Source organism: Macrobrachium nipponense, chromosome 24 (genome assembly GCF_015104395.2).
Source record: "Macrobrachium nipponense isolate FS-2020 chromosome 24, ASM1510439v2, whole genome shotgun sequence".
Taxonomy (NCBI): Eukaryota; Metazoa; Arthropoda; class Malacostraca; order Decapoda; family Palaemonidae; genus Macrobrachium; species Macrobrachium nipponense.
Window position 1 is genome coordinate 44,895,611 of NC_061091.1, and position 15,520 is coordinate 44,911,130.

Sequence of the window (15,520 nt, forward strand, 5' to 3'; positions counted from 1 at the left end):
TCTATTTCTGGGGGAAAGGATCTTGCTGCTCACTTTTCTAGTATAAATAGGTTATAAATATACCAGAGAAAAAAGCTAGCATGGTATGCTGAGGTTACTACCTTCGCGCGAGCACCCTAAGAGCATCGGGTATAAAGTACAAGGCGAGTGGAAGCCACTATTCACAGGTCTTCTGCCAATTAGAGGTTTCCTTTCCAAAATCCCTCTCATGGGGAGAGCCGTCGCAGCGGCTACTCCCTCCCCCCTCGCTACTGCTACTACTACCCGACCCGAGCGCCATCTACAATCCTGGATTTTAGACACCCTGGCTTGGATTGGTGTAAGGGTGGGGAACTTAATTAGAAGGGCTGGGTTCACCGGGTGACACAGGTCTTCCCCCAGAAATAGATTTTTACTTCATCAAAATCCATTTTCTGGGTTCGACCTGTGTTCGCCGGTGAAAAGTTACCAGAGAATGCCTATCCAAGCCTACTAGATGCTAAATATTCTTATAAGGAAGGAGTTAATGAAACCTAAGGTTCATTTCAACTTAAATTTACGCACTCACTTAATATTACACTAAGTCCATTTAAATTTAAACTTACTAACTTACTACCTACACTAAGACTTAAACTATGACTTTAAGAACTAGTAATAACATGAAGATATCATACAATTGACAGGACATTCAAGGCAATATCACATTTGCAGGATATGTACAGCCCAGTCCACAAAACAATCAGGTACCAAATATTCTATGTACAAGCTTCGGTGGCAGGATGATGCCCAGGCCCTCCCAACCCAGAGGAGAGAGGTATGGTGGGGAGTACGAGTGAGGCAGGTAGGAAGGACACAGTATCAGGAAGGAGAAAGGGGTAAGGAGAAGAATTATAGGATTCATTATTCGGGGGAGATTATGCTCCCTGCAGCAATTGCTGGGAATTTTAGGGCTTCTAAATTCTTTAAATAGTGGCGCTTAAAAACTACTGGGGATTTCCAACCCGTATATCTCTTCAGGTCCTCAAAATTCATATTTTGAAAATAATTAATAGAGGTAGCCACCGCCCAGATATCATGGACATGTGGGACTGAATCTGGGTTGGCTTGTTTAATAAAGTAGAGTATTTGTTGTCTAATACCTTTAAGAGAAATAGTGCCACCTTTTTCTCTAATGAAAAGAGGACCTGACGATGTTGCAGAGGTTCTGGCTAAGAAGGATCTAAGGGTAGTGACAGGGCACAATGATGTGTCCTGTGTCAAAGGGATGATTTTCCATGGAACCAGTCTATTTTGTGGGTCCTCATTCTTAGCCAGGAAGCTTCGGTCTGGGGATAGTAGTACTTCCCCTGACGGGAGGAATTCTATGTGGTCTGGATTTTGTGAGAGAGCCGAGAGTTCAGATATTCTAGCGCCTGAGGTCATAGCCATTAGGAATAAAGTTTTTCTTAGTAGGGTTATATACGAGCATGATTCATTATTAGTGTCTGAAGCCAATTTGAGCACATCATTCAAGAACCAAGTGACCATATGTGGGCGGTCAGTTGGTCTTAGGCGGGCACATGCTCTTGGAATGGAGAAGTATGCATCTGACAAGTTAATACTAAAGCCAACCTGAAAAATTTTCTTCAAAGCTGACTTGATTGCTGTAATAGTACTGGCGGCTAGGCCTTTCTCAAATAAGAGTTCTAAAGAATGAAATTGCCAGGTTCGTGGTCATTTTGTGGGCCTCTGATTCCTTCAGGAATTTGGCCAATTTTTTGACAGCCGAATCATATTGCCTGAGAGTTGAATCTCTTTTATCTGATTCTATAAATACAATGTTACATGAATCGATACTCGTGTCCTTTTGGGCTGCACACTTCATGAAGTCCATAAAGTTAGGGCATTCAGAATTCTTGAGGAAGCTGACACAGTTTGAGTTTGTACTATCATAGTCAGTTTCGGCCGAGGGATCCGTTTGGGTCGGAACTTCAATTCTAGAAGAAGCGGAAACCAGTTGCTTTTTGGCCAATTGGGTGCCACTAATGCTACTTGTCCTGTGAAGGATCGTAGCTTGTGCAAGACCTTCATCAGAAGATTCACTGGAGGGAATAGATAAATCTTCTGCCAGTTGTTCCAATCTATGGTCATCTTTTCTGTGGCATAGGCTAGAGGATCCAGGTTGGGTACCACATAACATGGCAGCTTGTGGTTGGATTCTGTGGCAAATAAGTCTACTTGAAGGTCCGGGATTTGGTTGTAAATCCACTGGAATGAGTTCTTGTCCAGGGACCACTCTGATTCTAGTGGAGTAGTCCTGGAGAGTGCATCCGCGATCACATTCTTGACACCTGCCACGTTGGTTGCTGACAGGTGCCAATGACTTTTCGCCGCTAAAGATAATATTGCAATCAGCACGTGATTCAGTTTGCTTGACCTGGAACCTCCTCTGTTTATGCAGTGTACCACCACTAGGCTGTCCGAGACTATCCTCACATGGCTGTTCCTGGCCAGAGTTAGTCGCTTTAAGGTTAGGAAAACTGCCATAGCTTCTAGCACATTGATGTGGAACTGGCGGAACGTATCCGACCATATCCCCTGAACCTTCTTGTACTGTGAGTATCCCCCCCAGCCACTCAAGTGACGCGTCTGTATGAATTGTCAAAGACGGCGGAGGGAATTGCAGTGGTACTGCCTTGGTCAAGTTCCTGTGCTTCGTCCATGGGTGAAGCCTCTTTGCTAGGATGGGTGGAATTACTGAAACTTTGTCTCTGAGATTGATGTTGGCTCTCTTCCTCCAGACTAGATTGATATCCTTCAAGCTGGCTCTTAGTAGGACGTCTGTTATTGATGCAAACTGTAGTGAACCAAGGATTCTCTCTTGGGTACGACGAGAGGCCTTTTTGTTCCTGAGGAACTGTTTTGTAGCAGCAGCTATCTGCTTGGCCTTCCTGGGTGGAAGGGATAGCTCGTGTTTTATTGTCCCATTGGATTCCCAACCATTGAAAGTGGGAAGCCGGTTCCAGCCGTGAGTTTTCCTTGTTTATCTGGAATCCCAGAAACTCCAAGAGCTCTATTACTTTGGCTGCCGACCTGCGGCATTCCTCGACGTTGGCTGCCGACCTGCGGCATTCCTCGACGTTGGCTGCCCAAATGAGCCAGTTCGTCCAGGTAGGCTACCAACATAATCCCTTTGGTTCTTAGTTCTTGGATTATCGTCTCTCCTAACTTTGTGAAAATCCAGGGCGCAATATTGAGCCTAAACGGCATGACTCTGAATGAGTAAGCCTTGTTTCCTAGCCTGAAACCTAGGTACGGAGAAAAGTGCCTTGCTATCCGAAAATGATAGTAAGCGTCTGTAAGATCTATAGAGGTGGTGACGGCCCCACGGGGAAGTAAGGTCCGCACCTGCGAGACTGTCAGCATATGGAACTTGTCGCAAAGAATGTATGAATTGAGCCTTGACAAGTCCAGAATCACTCTTCTTTTGTCCGAGTCCCTCTTTGGCACAGTAAACAGACGTCCTTGAAATTTTAGACTCCTTACTTTCTTTATGGCCTTCTTTTGTAGGAGATCCTTGGTATATTCTACCAGGTCTGCTGTTGGGATCTGGAAGAAGTTTATTGGTGGCGGGGGCCCTTTCTTCCATTTCCATCCCAGGCCCTTGGAGATTATACTGTGGGCCCATGGATTGAAGGTCCAATGGTCTCGAAAGAGATATAATCTCCCTCCTACCTGCGGGCTCTCACTGGTTGGTTGCAGGTTTGTACCCTCTGCCTCCTCGGAAACCTCTATCCCTTGAGCCACTTCGTAGCCGGGAGCCACCTCTGGCCCTGCTACTACCCGCATGCCTATTGTAGCTACGAAATGATTCCTTAGTTTCATAGGCGGGGTTAAAGGCTGGGGAGGTTATGATGGCTGTGGAGGTTGAGGGTTGCTGGGCCGGCGGAGTTTGTAGCATGGGCCGGCGGAGTTTGTAGCAGAACAAACTGCTGCTGTGGCTGAGCTTTCCATGTTGAAGGCTTCCCAACTTGTGATACTGGGACCGCCTGAACAATCATCTGAGGCCGAGAGGGCTTATAGGGATTGTATCTCCTCTGCCTCTTCTTTGCTCTAGCTTGATGTCCAGGCTTCAAACTTCCGTTTGAAGGGAAGTCCTCACCGGACCCAGAGGCTCTGGTTGGCCCTGGAGGCTTCTCGCAAGACATTATCTACCTCTGCCTGAGGGAACAGGTTCTCTCCCCAGATAGACGCCTTTATCAATCTGTTAGGCTCATGTCTAATAGAAGCCTCCGCCAGGACGTATTTCCTGCAAGATTGATAGACCTTGCTAGTCTCGACCTTGCCTCAAACTCTGCTTTGATCAAGTTCTCCGGAAGTTTAGGCAGCTTCTCAGAGAATAAGGTGGAGGCACAATCCGCGTCCAGTTTACCTGCCGTAAACGTGGCCGGGGCTTCGTTCCAAAACTCCCTACTCGCAGGGAAGAGAAGGGAGGTAGCCTCTGTCTCTTTTAATGCCGGGAGAGGTTTATCCTTCGCTATGGCTTGCAGAGTTAGTTCCGCCACCTTGTCAGTGCAGGGCGACGGAACTCGATCTGGGGTCACAAACATGGTGTATGTGCCCTTGAGAGGCGTTAACCTGGTGTTAACGCACTCCCATTCGGTCATGGTGCGTGCCCAGACAGCTTGGGCTTGGTCCCTCGGGAAGATCACCGTCTCCTTAGGGACCTTTCAGGAAGAGCTCAAAGTCCTCCAGTGGCCGGGTCCCGCACCCTTCGATGGTTAGCTTCCCATCTATGTATGGGGTATGCATAGCGAGCCGCCACGGATTGCTTTTAGGGAAGGGGGAAGCTTGGAGGCATCCGGCACCGCCATTGCCAGCGCCGGAGATCCGGAGTGGAAAAATCCGGTCATCATATCCTCCAACGGTTTGATTCTCTCAGCCACCATGTCAGAGACTGATTGGCCGGAGACTTCAGATCCGGAGGCGCGTTGCAACGACTCAAACCTCTCGTCTACTGCTTCCCTAACCTTGACAATAGAAGGTTAGCGAGCAGTTCATGGTCTACGCCGGACTCCGTCGCCTTGGATTTGGCGGACTCTGATCTCGATCCCTTGGGGGGAGAGAATCTTTGGCAGCAGGCGACTTGTCACAGAACGTCGACGGCCGTGGGGCCGGAGATGACTCAGTCGCCGCTGACGGAGTCGGCTTTGATCCCTTGGGCAGGGATTTTGGTCTCACTGATTTTTCCTTGGGACGGACCGGACCGACCGTGAGCTGTCCCAAGTAGGGGCGGGCTTGGAGAAGCCCCGGAAAGAAGAGGAAGAAGGAGTTGGACTAAGGAGACTACCTGCCTCACTTACCTCACCACTTACCTCCTCCTCCAGGGCCATGGGTTCCATATGTATGTTGATGACAGCCACATCCGGCATCAAATCTTCTTGGTCATCCGGCAGGGGTGCCGTCTCCGCCCGGATGGCGTTGATGATGGGAGCCACCAGATGCGGCTGGACCGATGCCGAGGGGGACCCCTTGAACAAAAGGGCTCCCAGGCTGGCATCCAGGATGTAGGGGTGACCTGACGGCGCGTTCCTCCCGTAGCCAGAGACCCAGCGCCTCAGGTCTGTCCTAGCATTCTGGCGGGGTTTCCTCAGCCGTCTGTCGGGGAGGAAAAGGGAATTAACCTTCCCGACATAGGAAGCCAGTTTGTAAACAATTTTCTATGCGGTTTATCACCATAATTCATCATGAAAAGGTAGGAAAGATACTTATCCACTCATCTGTGAGAAGGGTCACCACCTCATAGCAGACGGTACATGCCTCTGGGTACCAGACCATGTATGGGGGTTGTCCCTCCTCGCCTTCAAAGGGCACCGAGCAGTTGGCGTGCGATCGGCACACCTCGTGCCCAGAGGTCTCGCCGAGGGAGGCGGAGCACCCCGTCGACTGGCAGCGTACCTTCTGTAATTTGAATTATTAATGAGTATCAGCCTCAAGGAGGGGCCGGCGAGGGCATGCTACTTAAACTAGATAATGTTCAAGTCTTATTCATTAACACATTCAATTCACTGAATAAATTCGATTAATATCTTTAGATATAACTGCCTGCTCCCGATCCCGCTCCTGGGTTCAATGTAAGTCTGATACTTGAGATCTGATATCCGCCGGACCTGGGAGGAGGATGGACCTCAACTCTGTATGGCTGGCCGGACCAGAAGGCTACGTATTAACGTAGGCGCCTACATGATCTCCTAAGATTGAGAACTGAGCTATGGCAGGTTTAATGCAACACTCCAGTGGCGGACGTGAGGGTGAGTCACTCTCCGTCAGTACCACAAGGGTCCGGAGCTGTTCACTGTACAGTCCCTCAAAGCTTAGCTCACTTGAAGTCTCGTTTCTCCTTGTCCTAGCCACTTCCTGTGGAACGGACCGAAGGTGGCGGATCAGGGAAAGATAATTCCATATCTGAAGTTGCCTACCTCTACTGAGGAGGGGGGGATAGGAGCAAGATCCCTACCCCAATTCCACGGCTAGAGGGGGGCCGGAGAAAGAGACAACAGAGCGGCGGAGCTACATATGTACGACCCGAAGCTATGTCCATCATCCGGCGGAGCCGTGGGACTAAAGTTCAGAACTCTAGTACCCATCTCCACACCCCACACTCGCCCCCACTCCTTCCCACTCATGTGAAACTCAAGCGGCCGTTCCTCACTAAGAGTACTAGTACCGCGAGTTTATTATAAAGGTTTGGCTGAGCCGAGCCTAGTGGTGGTGGGGGGAGGGGGGGTGGTCGGTCGTGATCGTCTGGCCATCTACCAGATCAGAGGTGGCCACCTATTAGCGGTTGTGTGGACTACCACTGTAGGGGCAGTAGTGTGACTGGGCCTATGGCCCATCGTGGTTGGCACAGCAACCGGTTGGGGTGGCCCTCGATCGGGAGGTGTAGCCTACTACTAAAGGTTAGACCGAAGGAGGCTAGGCCAAGACTAATGTTAACCAGACCTTTTACGATACAGTGATACAGTATTGCATAATGACAATAATGAATATACATACATTCTTGATAACGAGGCACTATGGAAGAGTTGCAAGGGGTTTTTTATATAATTTTTGGGAAAATAACAGATATGGATCTAGCTTGTCTGTCCGAGATCGCTAGCGACTCGGAACGTTAGGCTAAATCTCCTCTAAGATATCATTATGTGGACAGTAGCCCTCAACTAAACCTACCAAACTCTAATTTATTCGATTCAGACTGGCCAGGAGGATAGGTCCCATAATATGAAAAGAGAGAGGGGGCTCTCTTATCATTGATATCCCCCCCTGAAGCGCTTTAGCTCCATCAGGGGAAGAGGCATAAGGGTAAAGGTTAAGGACAGTTAGCCTACCTTATTAGTCTACTTGGGTTTAACTGATGAGTGGCAACTCTTCCACCTCTTCAGTGAATTAATTGTATAGAGATAATCACATCTATTTGGTTCGTAAGAAATAATTCATGCAAAATTACATTGGGAAGAGAGAAAGAATTTCTAACTCTCTCGCTCCTACTATATGATAGACTGCTAATAGCCTATCAAAATATGATAACTTAATATTATGTAGAGATCGGCTCGAACGCGCTCTTGAGCAGGGGGGGGGCAAAATACTTTGAACAAATTTTGTCTAACCCCCAGACTTACCCCAGGGTATGTCATGAGCGCGTTCGGCACCTCTATGAACCAATAACTCTAATAAAAACAGGTGAACACCTAATTTTGGTACATTTAATGCATAATATCATTCGATTTATCTTAAACTAGGTAATATATGTGAGTACCAAAATTCCATGCGTTCTTGTTGACGCTCATAAAATGGCCCTGCAATCCTTTCTACAGGGTCGACGGCCAATTTGAAAAGCCCATCAGCCGTATAAATTACGAAAACAGAAATCGGGGTACTCAACTTCGATGGAGGAGTAGGAAGATCAGACGATGCCATCTCGAATAATCCTCAAACACACAAAAATAGCGAGCACAAGAAAAAGCGTGGCGCTTAGTTCACTGTCTAAAACAGGATTGCAGATGGCGCTCGGGTCGGGTAGTAGTAGTAGTAGCAAGGGGGGAGGAAGTAGCCGCTGCGACGGCTCTCCCCATGAGAGGGATTTTGGAAAGGAAACCTCTAATTTATTACTTGGTCCAACAGGTTTTTTGTAAGTTGTTTCATCTTCCAATAAATTATACATGCGTGATATGTAGTTAGTTTTGTCCAGAACTACTAAACTATTGGATTTATCAGTCTTAGTAATGTGTAAGCTATTATCATTCTTCAATTCTTTTAAACTTTTTCTGTATCGAGCAGGGACGTTATTTTCATGATAGGCATGCGTAGCACTATATGTCACGCCTTTGATAATGTCTAAATGATTTTGTGGTAGGTCACAGTATTTTTCAAACTTATGTAGAGATGTTGCTATTGATGAAGCTGAGGGTTTGTTACAAATGAAGAAAGACAACCCAAAGCCTAATGCACACACTGCATTATCACTTATCTGTTTGCTTGATAAATTCACCACAAAATCACTTCTAGCATTATTGGTTCAATCACTGTTTTCAATAAAGTTGTTTAATTTTCTGTCCAGTTTTCTAATCAAAGTGTCTGTAGTTCTATGAAGTTTTCCATATATTTCTTGCCTTAATGCGTGTTTCCAATCAGCGGGAATTGAATAGTTGAAATTACGTCGGGCTTTTTCCTTTTCCTCCATTTTCGCGGCAGCAATGTGACGTTTTATCATCATTGAAGAAAATTCATTAAAAGAATGTTGATCGTATCTTCTTATACGGCATGGAAGCAGCGATTTAGGTAACACTTGTTCCGCCAGGCATTTCTTCAAGAATTTCAAGCAAATTCTGGTAGAGTGCGCCGCCAGTAAGGACTTGGAGAAAGAGGGGATGAAGTACCTCAGCAGTGGGAACAGGAAAGCAGTCCAGGGAGGAGGAGTAAGTGTGTCCTCGACTCCTCCCATAATGCCTCATCTTAGAATGACAGCGCCTCCTAAGAGAGGACCTGTACGACGAAGCGTCTGGCGATGACCTGTCCTCCGAGTGACCCCTTCTGTCTTGCCTGCGGTGGCTCCTGTCCTAGGGTGAGCGGGCAGAGCAGCTGTGGTAATCAGCCTGAGAGAGAGAGGGGGGGAGCCTCAACCTGGGAGCCCGCTCCGCCTGTGAGCCCCCCCGACCCAGGTGGGGGGAAGGAGGGGCCCCAGAATGGAAACACCTCCTCCCTCAGGGGAGACCTACCCAAGTATTGGGAGTCTTGGACCACCGGCCAGGGGGTACCCCTGACGACTCCATCGGCTCCCGCCACCTACCAAGGAGATCCCCCACCTCCGGATAGGTGGCTGGGACAGCGGATGAGGCTGAGGACAGACCCACAGGGACACCGGGGAGACTGGAGTAGGACACTCCACAGCTGGAGGCAGATTCTTCTTGGAGGAATGCAGTCTCTCTACAAGGGCCTCCATCAATGGGGCGCCCCACAGACCACCACGTGCCCAACACTCCTTAAGAAAGGCGGCATCGCCAGACAGAACACCCTGTTAGGACAAGGATATGGACTCCTCCTATGGCAGGGGCCCGGCAACGGCCTCACCTAGGTCCCCTCGCTGAGAGGGGACAGGGGAAAACTCCTGACGCTCCGCCAGGGAATCCTGAAGAGGAACAGATGGCGAAAGACCTCCAGGCCTGTGGCTAGCACTTCTGCTGCAAGGTACCTCTGACAAAGTCTTCTTGGAGGGGGATCTGGGCTTCATTTTCCTCTTCGTTGAGGCCAGATCCTATTGGTGGTTCGTCCATGCAGCGCATTCACCACACGTGGCTCCGCTCAAACAAGGACGACCCCGACACTTGTTGCATAAAGTAAGCTTTAATTTGATAATTAATTCACTGGCGAAAGAAATCCCCCACAAGCCCTGCCCTTAGGACCGGGGCAACACTGCTGCAAAAATTTCATAGCCAAAAGGTAACAACCACACACGCAGGAAAACCCACAACACACAGGGAAACGCAAAAAGAAAACGGCCAGTAACGGATGACGAGCTGGAGTGTGTGACCGCTACAGCGACCAGGAATGGACTAGCGACTGGGTCATGGGTCACGATCTTTGACCCCTGGGGCACATACCTGGCTAGGGGCAGGGGAAGGAATAACCAGTTTTTTCTACCGGATTGACATCCAGGATTCTCCTACAATAGTAGTTCAGGGTAAGTATCTGGCATTGGAACGAATATGCAGTTATAAAAGTGTTTTAAGGTGTATATAAATGCAGAATCAGAGGAATTTATTTCCGGTGATAGAAATTAATTTCTCACTATAATGTGGTTCAGATCCCACAATAAGCTGTAGGTCCCGTTGCTAGGTGACTAATTGGTTCCTAGCCATGTAAAAATATCTAATCCTTCAGGCCAGCCCTAGGAAAGCTGTTAATCAGCTCAGTGGTCTGGTAAAACTAAGATATACTTAAGGTGTATATAGCCTAATTAAGAGTAACAGTAGTAGGAGAGTACTGTAATGTAAGATTACTTTAGGTGTTTTGGAATGTATCTTTGTTTGAAATGATATTAAATTATTTTAGCATGATAATTTAAGATATATTTTTCCTTGAATTACCGAATCAAAGCAGTGATATATTAAAATAGGCAGTTATAAATATTTTAGTTTAAGGGGTACATGGTACAGGCAGTCCCCAGCTTATGATGGGTTCGACTTGCGATGTTCTGAGGTTACAGCGCTTTTCAATTATATCTATCAGAAATCATTTCCAGGTTTACGACACGTTCCAGGGTTACAGCACTTACAACGCTGATCTGGCAGAAGAAATATGACTCCAAAAATGCAAAATAATCAATATTTGAAGTTTTTTTATGAAAAATTCAATAATAATGCAGTTTACATAGTTTTTAATGCACCTAAAGCATTCAAAGTAAGGTGTTCTTAGGATTTTTCACGATGTTCCGGCTTACGACGATTTTCGGCTTACAACTCGTCTCAAGAACGGAACCCCCAGTCATAACTTGGGGACTGCATGTCTTTGGCAGCTAAGCATTTTTAGAGGGGATCTTTGCATTTCTGTAGTAGGTTCTGGAACCTATTCCCACATAAAATGGGGCAGGGGCATTTATACACCTCCAGTGTTTAGAGTACTGTAATCCTGCATTGCAAAGTAAGATCAGGTGACGCTTGATATTATTCTCAGGTAAATTACCATATTAATAGGATATGTTAGACGACTGTTGTTTAAAAAGCTTGCATAGTAAAGGAACATCATGTAAACAATTTTTTGGGTCTTATAAAACACTGATGAGATTGTTTGCATTTCCTATTTACTTCTTATCTACAGTAAAATTTTGACCAGAAGACATTCCTTCATATATCTTCCTGCTTTATCTTTTGATGATTTTCTAGCAGTACCACAAAATTTTTCTTCTAAAGCAAAATATTATTTCAAAGTCAAACACATAAAATGACTTACCTTCCTTTAAAATTCCAGCTTCGAGTGCTCCTATTTCTAGAAACAGATTGTCAATAGATTCCACTGGAATGAGATCACCACTGTAACTAACAAGCACTTTTATAACCTCTGTCACATCTTCAGGTCCTTGAGTATATCCTGAAAGCTGTTCCTCATTCAAGCTGGATGGTGTCACTTCTTGAGGATGAGACCTGGTTAAATGCTCAGAGTCCACTGAAGGCATATTGGTTGGGATGACAGGATCTGTGATTCTCAGTTTTTTTTTATCTGTTTTTTTAGACTTGGTTCCAACCTTTTCCTCTATGCTTTTACCTGCCCTTTTTTTCTTTGCTTTTGGTTTATCTTTACACACATTATTTTTTTCAGAATCATCTAAGATCTTTTTATTCTCTTTAATTTTCTCCATAACCTCATACACACTCAAAACCAGTGACATGTCGTTTTTCTTTAAAGTCAGCTTTTCATCTGGAAATATAAATACATATATAAGACTGATGCATGATATTGATTGTAAAAATCACTAAAATAACAGTTTCTATCATGTTTAAAATGTACAGCTTCACTCACACAAAATCTTAAAAGTATCAAATATTAAATGAAAGAAGTCTCAAAGATAAAATTTCTTACATTTGATTTTAAATTTTCATGACTGCCCACCTAACTGGGCAGTATCCTGCATTGCCGAGTGAAACACCCAGACCCTACCTATCACTGACCTTTTAGTTCATCTAGTAATGAAAAAAGGATCGATTGATTTGTGGCTATTAAAACTTAAGTCACAAAATCTAGATTTTTGATGCCATAATAAAATAGATGCAACACATAATAATCTCCAGCTTCTTTCTACATCAGAGAAGGCCACTCCTAAACCAATGCCAGCATTTCCCTTTGATCCATCTGTGAAAACTGCTGCGGAGTTATGTTGTGAGGAATGATCTAAAAATACTAATGTCATTGCCTCATTGGACATTTCTGCTGTTGTTAAAATAAATACTTACAAAATTTTACCTCCGGAAGATTCCAGGGTGCTAACTGAATACCCTGCTGGTAAAATCTCAATCCTTGGAATGTTCAATTGCCTGCAAATAGTTGAGGTTGCATGGAGTGATTTTCATAATATTGCCAATGCCTTCTATTTCTGATATAAATGCTAATTGAAGACTTAGGAAGGCTGAAATTTGTATCAGCTCTGAACTAGTAGACACAGGTAGTGATGCTCCAGTGGGATGTAATTTAGATACTCTTGTACACAATCTTGCTCCTCCATGATGAATTGAATTGAGCATTTCATGGCTAATAGCTTTGCTGAAGTGTACACTTCACATTAAAAAGTTTATTTTGAAAAGACCAAGGCTTTAGCCTTGAATAGTCTCAACATCTAAGTTTGATCTGCACAAAGTCCAAAACAGAACTTTCAACATATTCACTGCTTTCATCATGCATTTTCTTTTCCCTCTTGTGCACAGGCCGAAAATATATGGGTGTAAGGGTACACGACTTTTCTCCCCGGGCTGAAAAGAACACGCACACAGAAAAGTTTTTTGGTAAAATTCGGTGCATCCAAACTATAACTGATATTCGCTTTTGGTTAGTGTTTTTTTGCCAGCAATGATTGAATTATTTCCTAAAGCAATCAGAACATCTTTACGAGGCTTAGAAATAATAAAAACGTTGTGATGAACGTGAAATGTTTAAGAAAAATCATAGATATTTTTTTGGAAAAGCATGAAAAATATAATTAGATTAGGGGAGTTTATTTTAAACCTAAATTGTATAGAAATGTTTGATCTTTCACATGGAAGCAATAATTTGGTAAAATGTGTTTGTTGAGCTGTAATTGATTAAAAAATGCTAATTTTTTTACGGAGTGCAATTTTCAGATTTTCCAACCTACTTATGTTGACGTTTTGTATCATAGCGAAGTAAGCTAGTGGTGTTGGGTTTGCGTTTTCTTAGAGATTCATCATCTGTTGACCCAATGGCGTTAACTATGTTTTCTATGATTGACGTTTTTTTTTTCCGTGAATTTTTCCAGAAAATTACTTACATATGACGTACCCAGCGCATCTTCTGTGCACTTGCGGAATGTATTTCAAATGTGGAATCCAAGTCAGTTTGCTATAAAAAATCAACCCAAGATACCTTGTTTCACCAAAACATGGAATTTTCTGCCCATGTATGTGTAATGCAATACATTATTTTAATACAGATATTTTCCATATCTGTAAATAAACCCATGACCCAAGGGGTCACTGGCGAATTAGGAGAGTGATCAATAGCCATAACAGGATGTAAAACTAGACCATGCCATGCCATGCAATGCTTGCAGTGGCCTGGTTTGCATTTATCTGTATCAACAAGTGTCTTGTAAACAGGTCAAAACACCTTCCATGGGAAGTTGGTGACCTATCACCTGTAAAGGAAACACATGACTTCCGAGTCATATGAATGTATCTATTATTTTTGTAATACACGGAGATAGCTATTGTCAGCTATCGATGCGACTCTCTTGAATAGTTAGTTCTCTCATACATCCCGAACAGAGCGGTCATCTAACCAACCTTTCCTATACTCCTGTGATGGAGTTAAATAAAGTTGTTAAGAAGTTAACTCAGGAAGTTTGAGTCATCTCCCCAATTCTGAAGAAGAACAAAATCTACTTGATGTCACTTCAACGAGAAAGGGAAAAGAACCACAATGCTTGCGTATCACAGTCGCAAGAATAGACGTATAACTGATCTCCGTCCTATACCATTGTAAGTGGTGGATCGAAGACAGTCAAATATGAACAGATCTGGATCAGGGTGGATCCCTATCTTAGCTAGAAACCTAAATCCATTCATCTCCGCCCATTTTACTATGTTATCCATGCAAAACTAAAGAGGTGTTCAGCCACTGCCATCCTCGTTGCTGCAAAAGAATATGAGCTACATCTAGGGGAATTATTTTTGATATTCCAATGATTGCTAAGGCAAACAAGGTTAAATTTAAAACACTTCATTGTGGCAGTCCTTCTTCTTGGTAGAATATATCTGACATTTGTTGCTCAAACCTGTACCTGAAATAACTTATTTCTTAAAAATGCCTTGACAAAAAGAGGTAAATTTCCTCTCAGGTTACATTCATATAGAACACTCAGAATGCCATATCTCCATGATGTATCAAAAGCCTTCTCAAGATCAAAGAAAACAGTGATACATTGCTGCTTGTTAGCAAAAGCTTCACATACTGAACATTCCACTTAAGCCCATACATCAGTTGTGAAGTGCATACTTTGAGACCACACTGAGCAGGCGACAGATATTTACCGTGTTCCATGTACCACATCACATGTGTTCTATATTTTTTCCATGATCTTACACGGATATGTCAGTGTAATAGGACGATAATTCTCTGTCTTGAATAGGTCTTTCCCTGGTTTCACGAATGGCAGTAATTTTAACATTTCTTATAGCTTAGGGAAGATATGTTCTCAGAAAGTTTTGCTAATAAGGCTTAATATGAAAAGACTGGTATTTTTAGGGGTATGCTTAACCATTGAATATGTTATATCATCCAGTCAGGGAGCTAATTCACTACATTTATTTAAGTTTGATTCAAATTTTCTCACAGTAAAAGGTATATTGTAATGTTCATCCCTTGACATATTAACATCAATTTCTACCTATTTCATTTTCTTTGTGCTGAAAAGGGTCTATCATCATTTTTCTTTGCAACATTTGCAAAATGATTAGCAAACACATTTGATTTACCACTAACTGGGGATCTGCTACTTCACAACCATTGATCTTGATAACTAAAGGTTCACAAGGAGTAAATTCACCTATTTTTCTAAATCTCTTCCAAACTAAAGTCAACAGGTGTTTTTTAATTTAGCAAAAATAGGAAAATTGTCTAAGATTCTTTTCATGCCTTTTTATTTCCATGCAGAAATGAGCTCTTGCTTCTTAAAATTCAACATGTTAACTCATACTTTCGTTTGCACTATCTTGTGAAAGCTAACCCTGTAGTTCTAAGAGTTTTCTGGCATTTATAAGCCCTCCACGGAACTGGTCAG

General features: G+C 44.0%; 1 protein-coding gene across 2 annotated transcripts in view; it reads right to left on the reverse strand.

Annotated features, from left to right (window-relative positions):
• Positions 1–15,520, reverse strand: part of LOC135205593 (uncharacterized) — a 514,233-nt gene that overhangs the window by 184,682 nt on the left and 314,031 nt on the right. For both annotated transcript variants that reach the window (XM_064236362.1, XM_064236363.1), the window contains exon 8: positions 11,464–11,928. In XM_064236362.1, the coding sequence (XP_064092432.1) occupies positions 11,464–11,928 (465 nt within the window). The remainder of the gene's footprint in view (positions 1–11,463; positions 11,929–15,520) is intronic.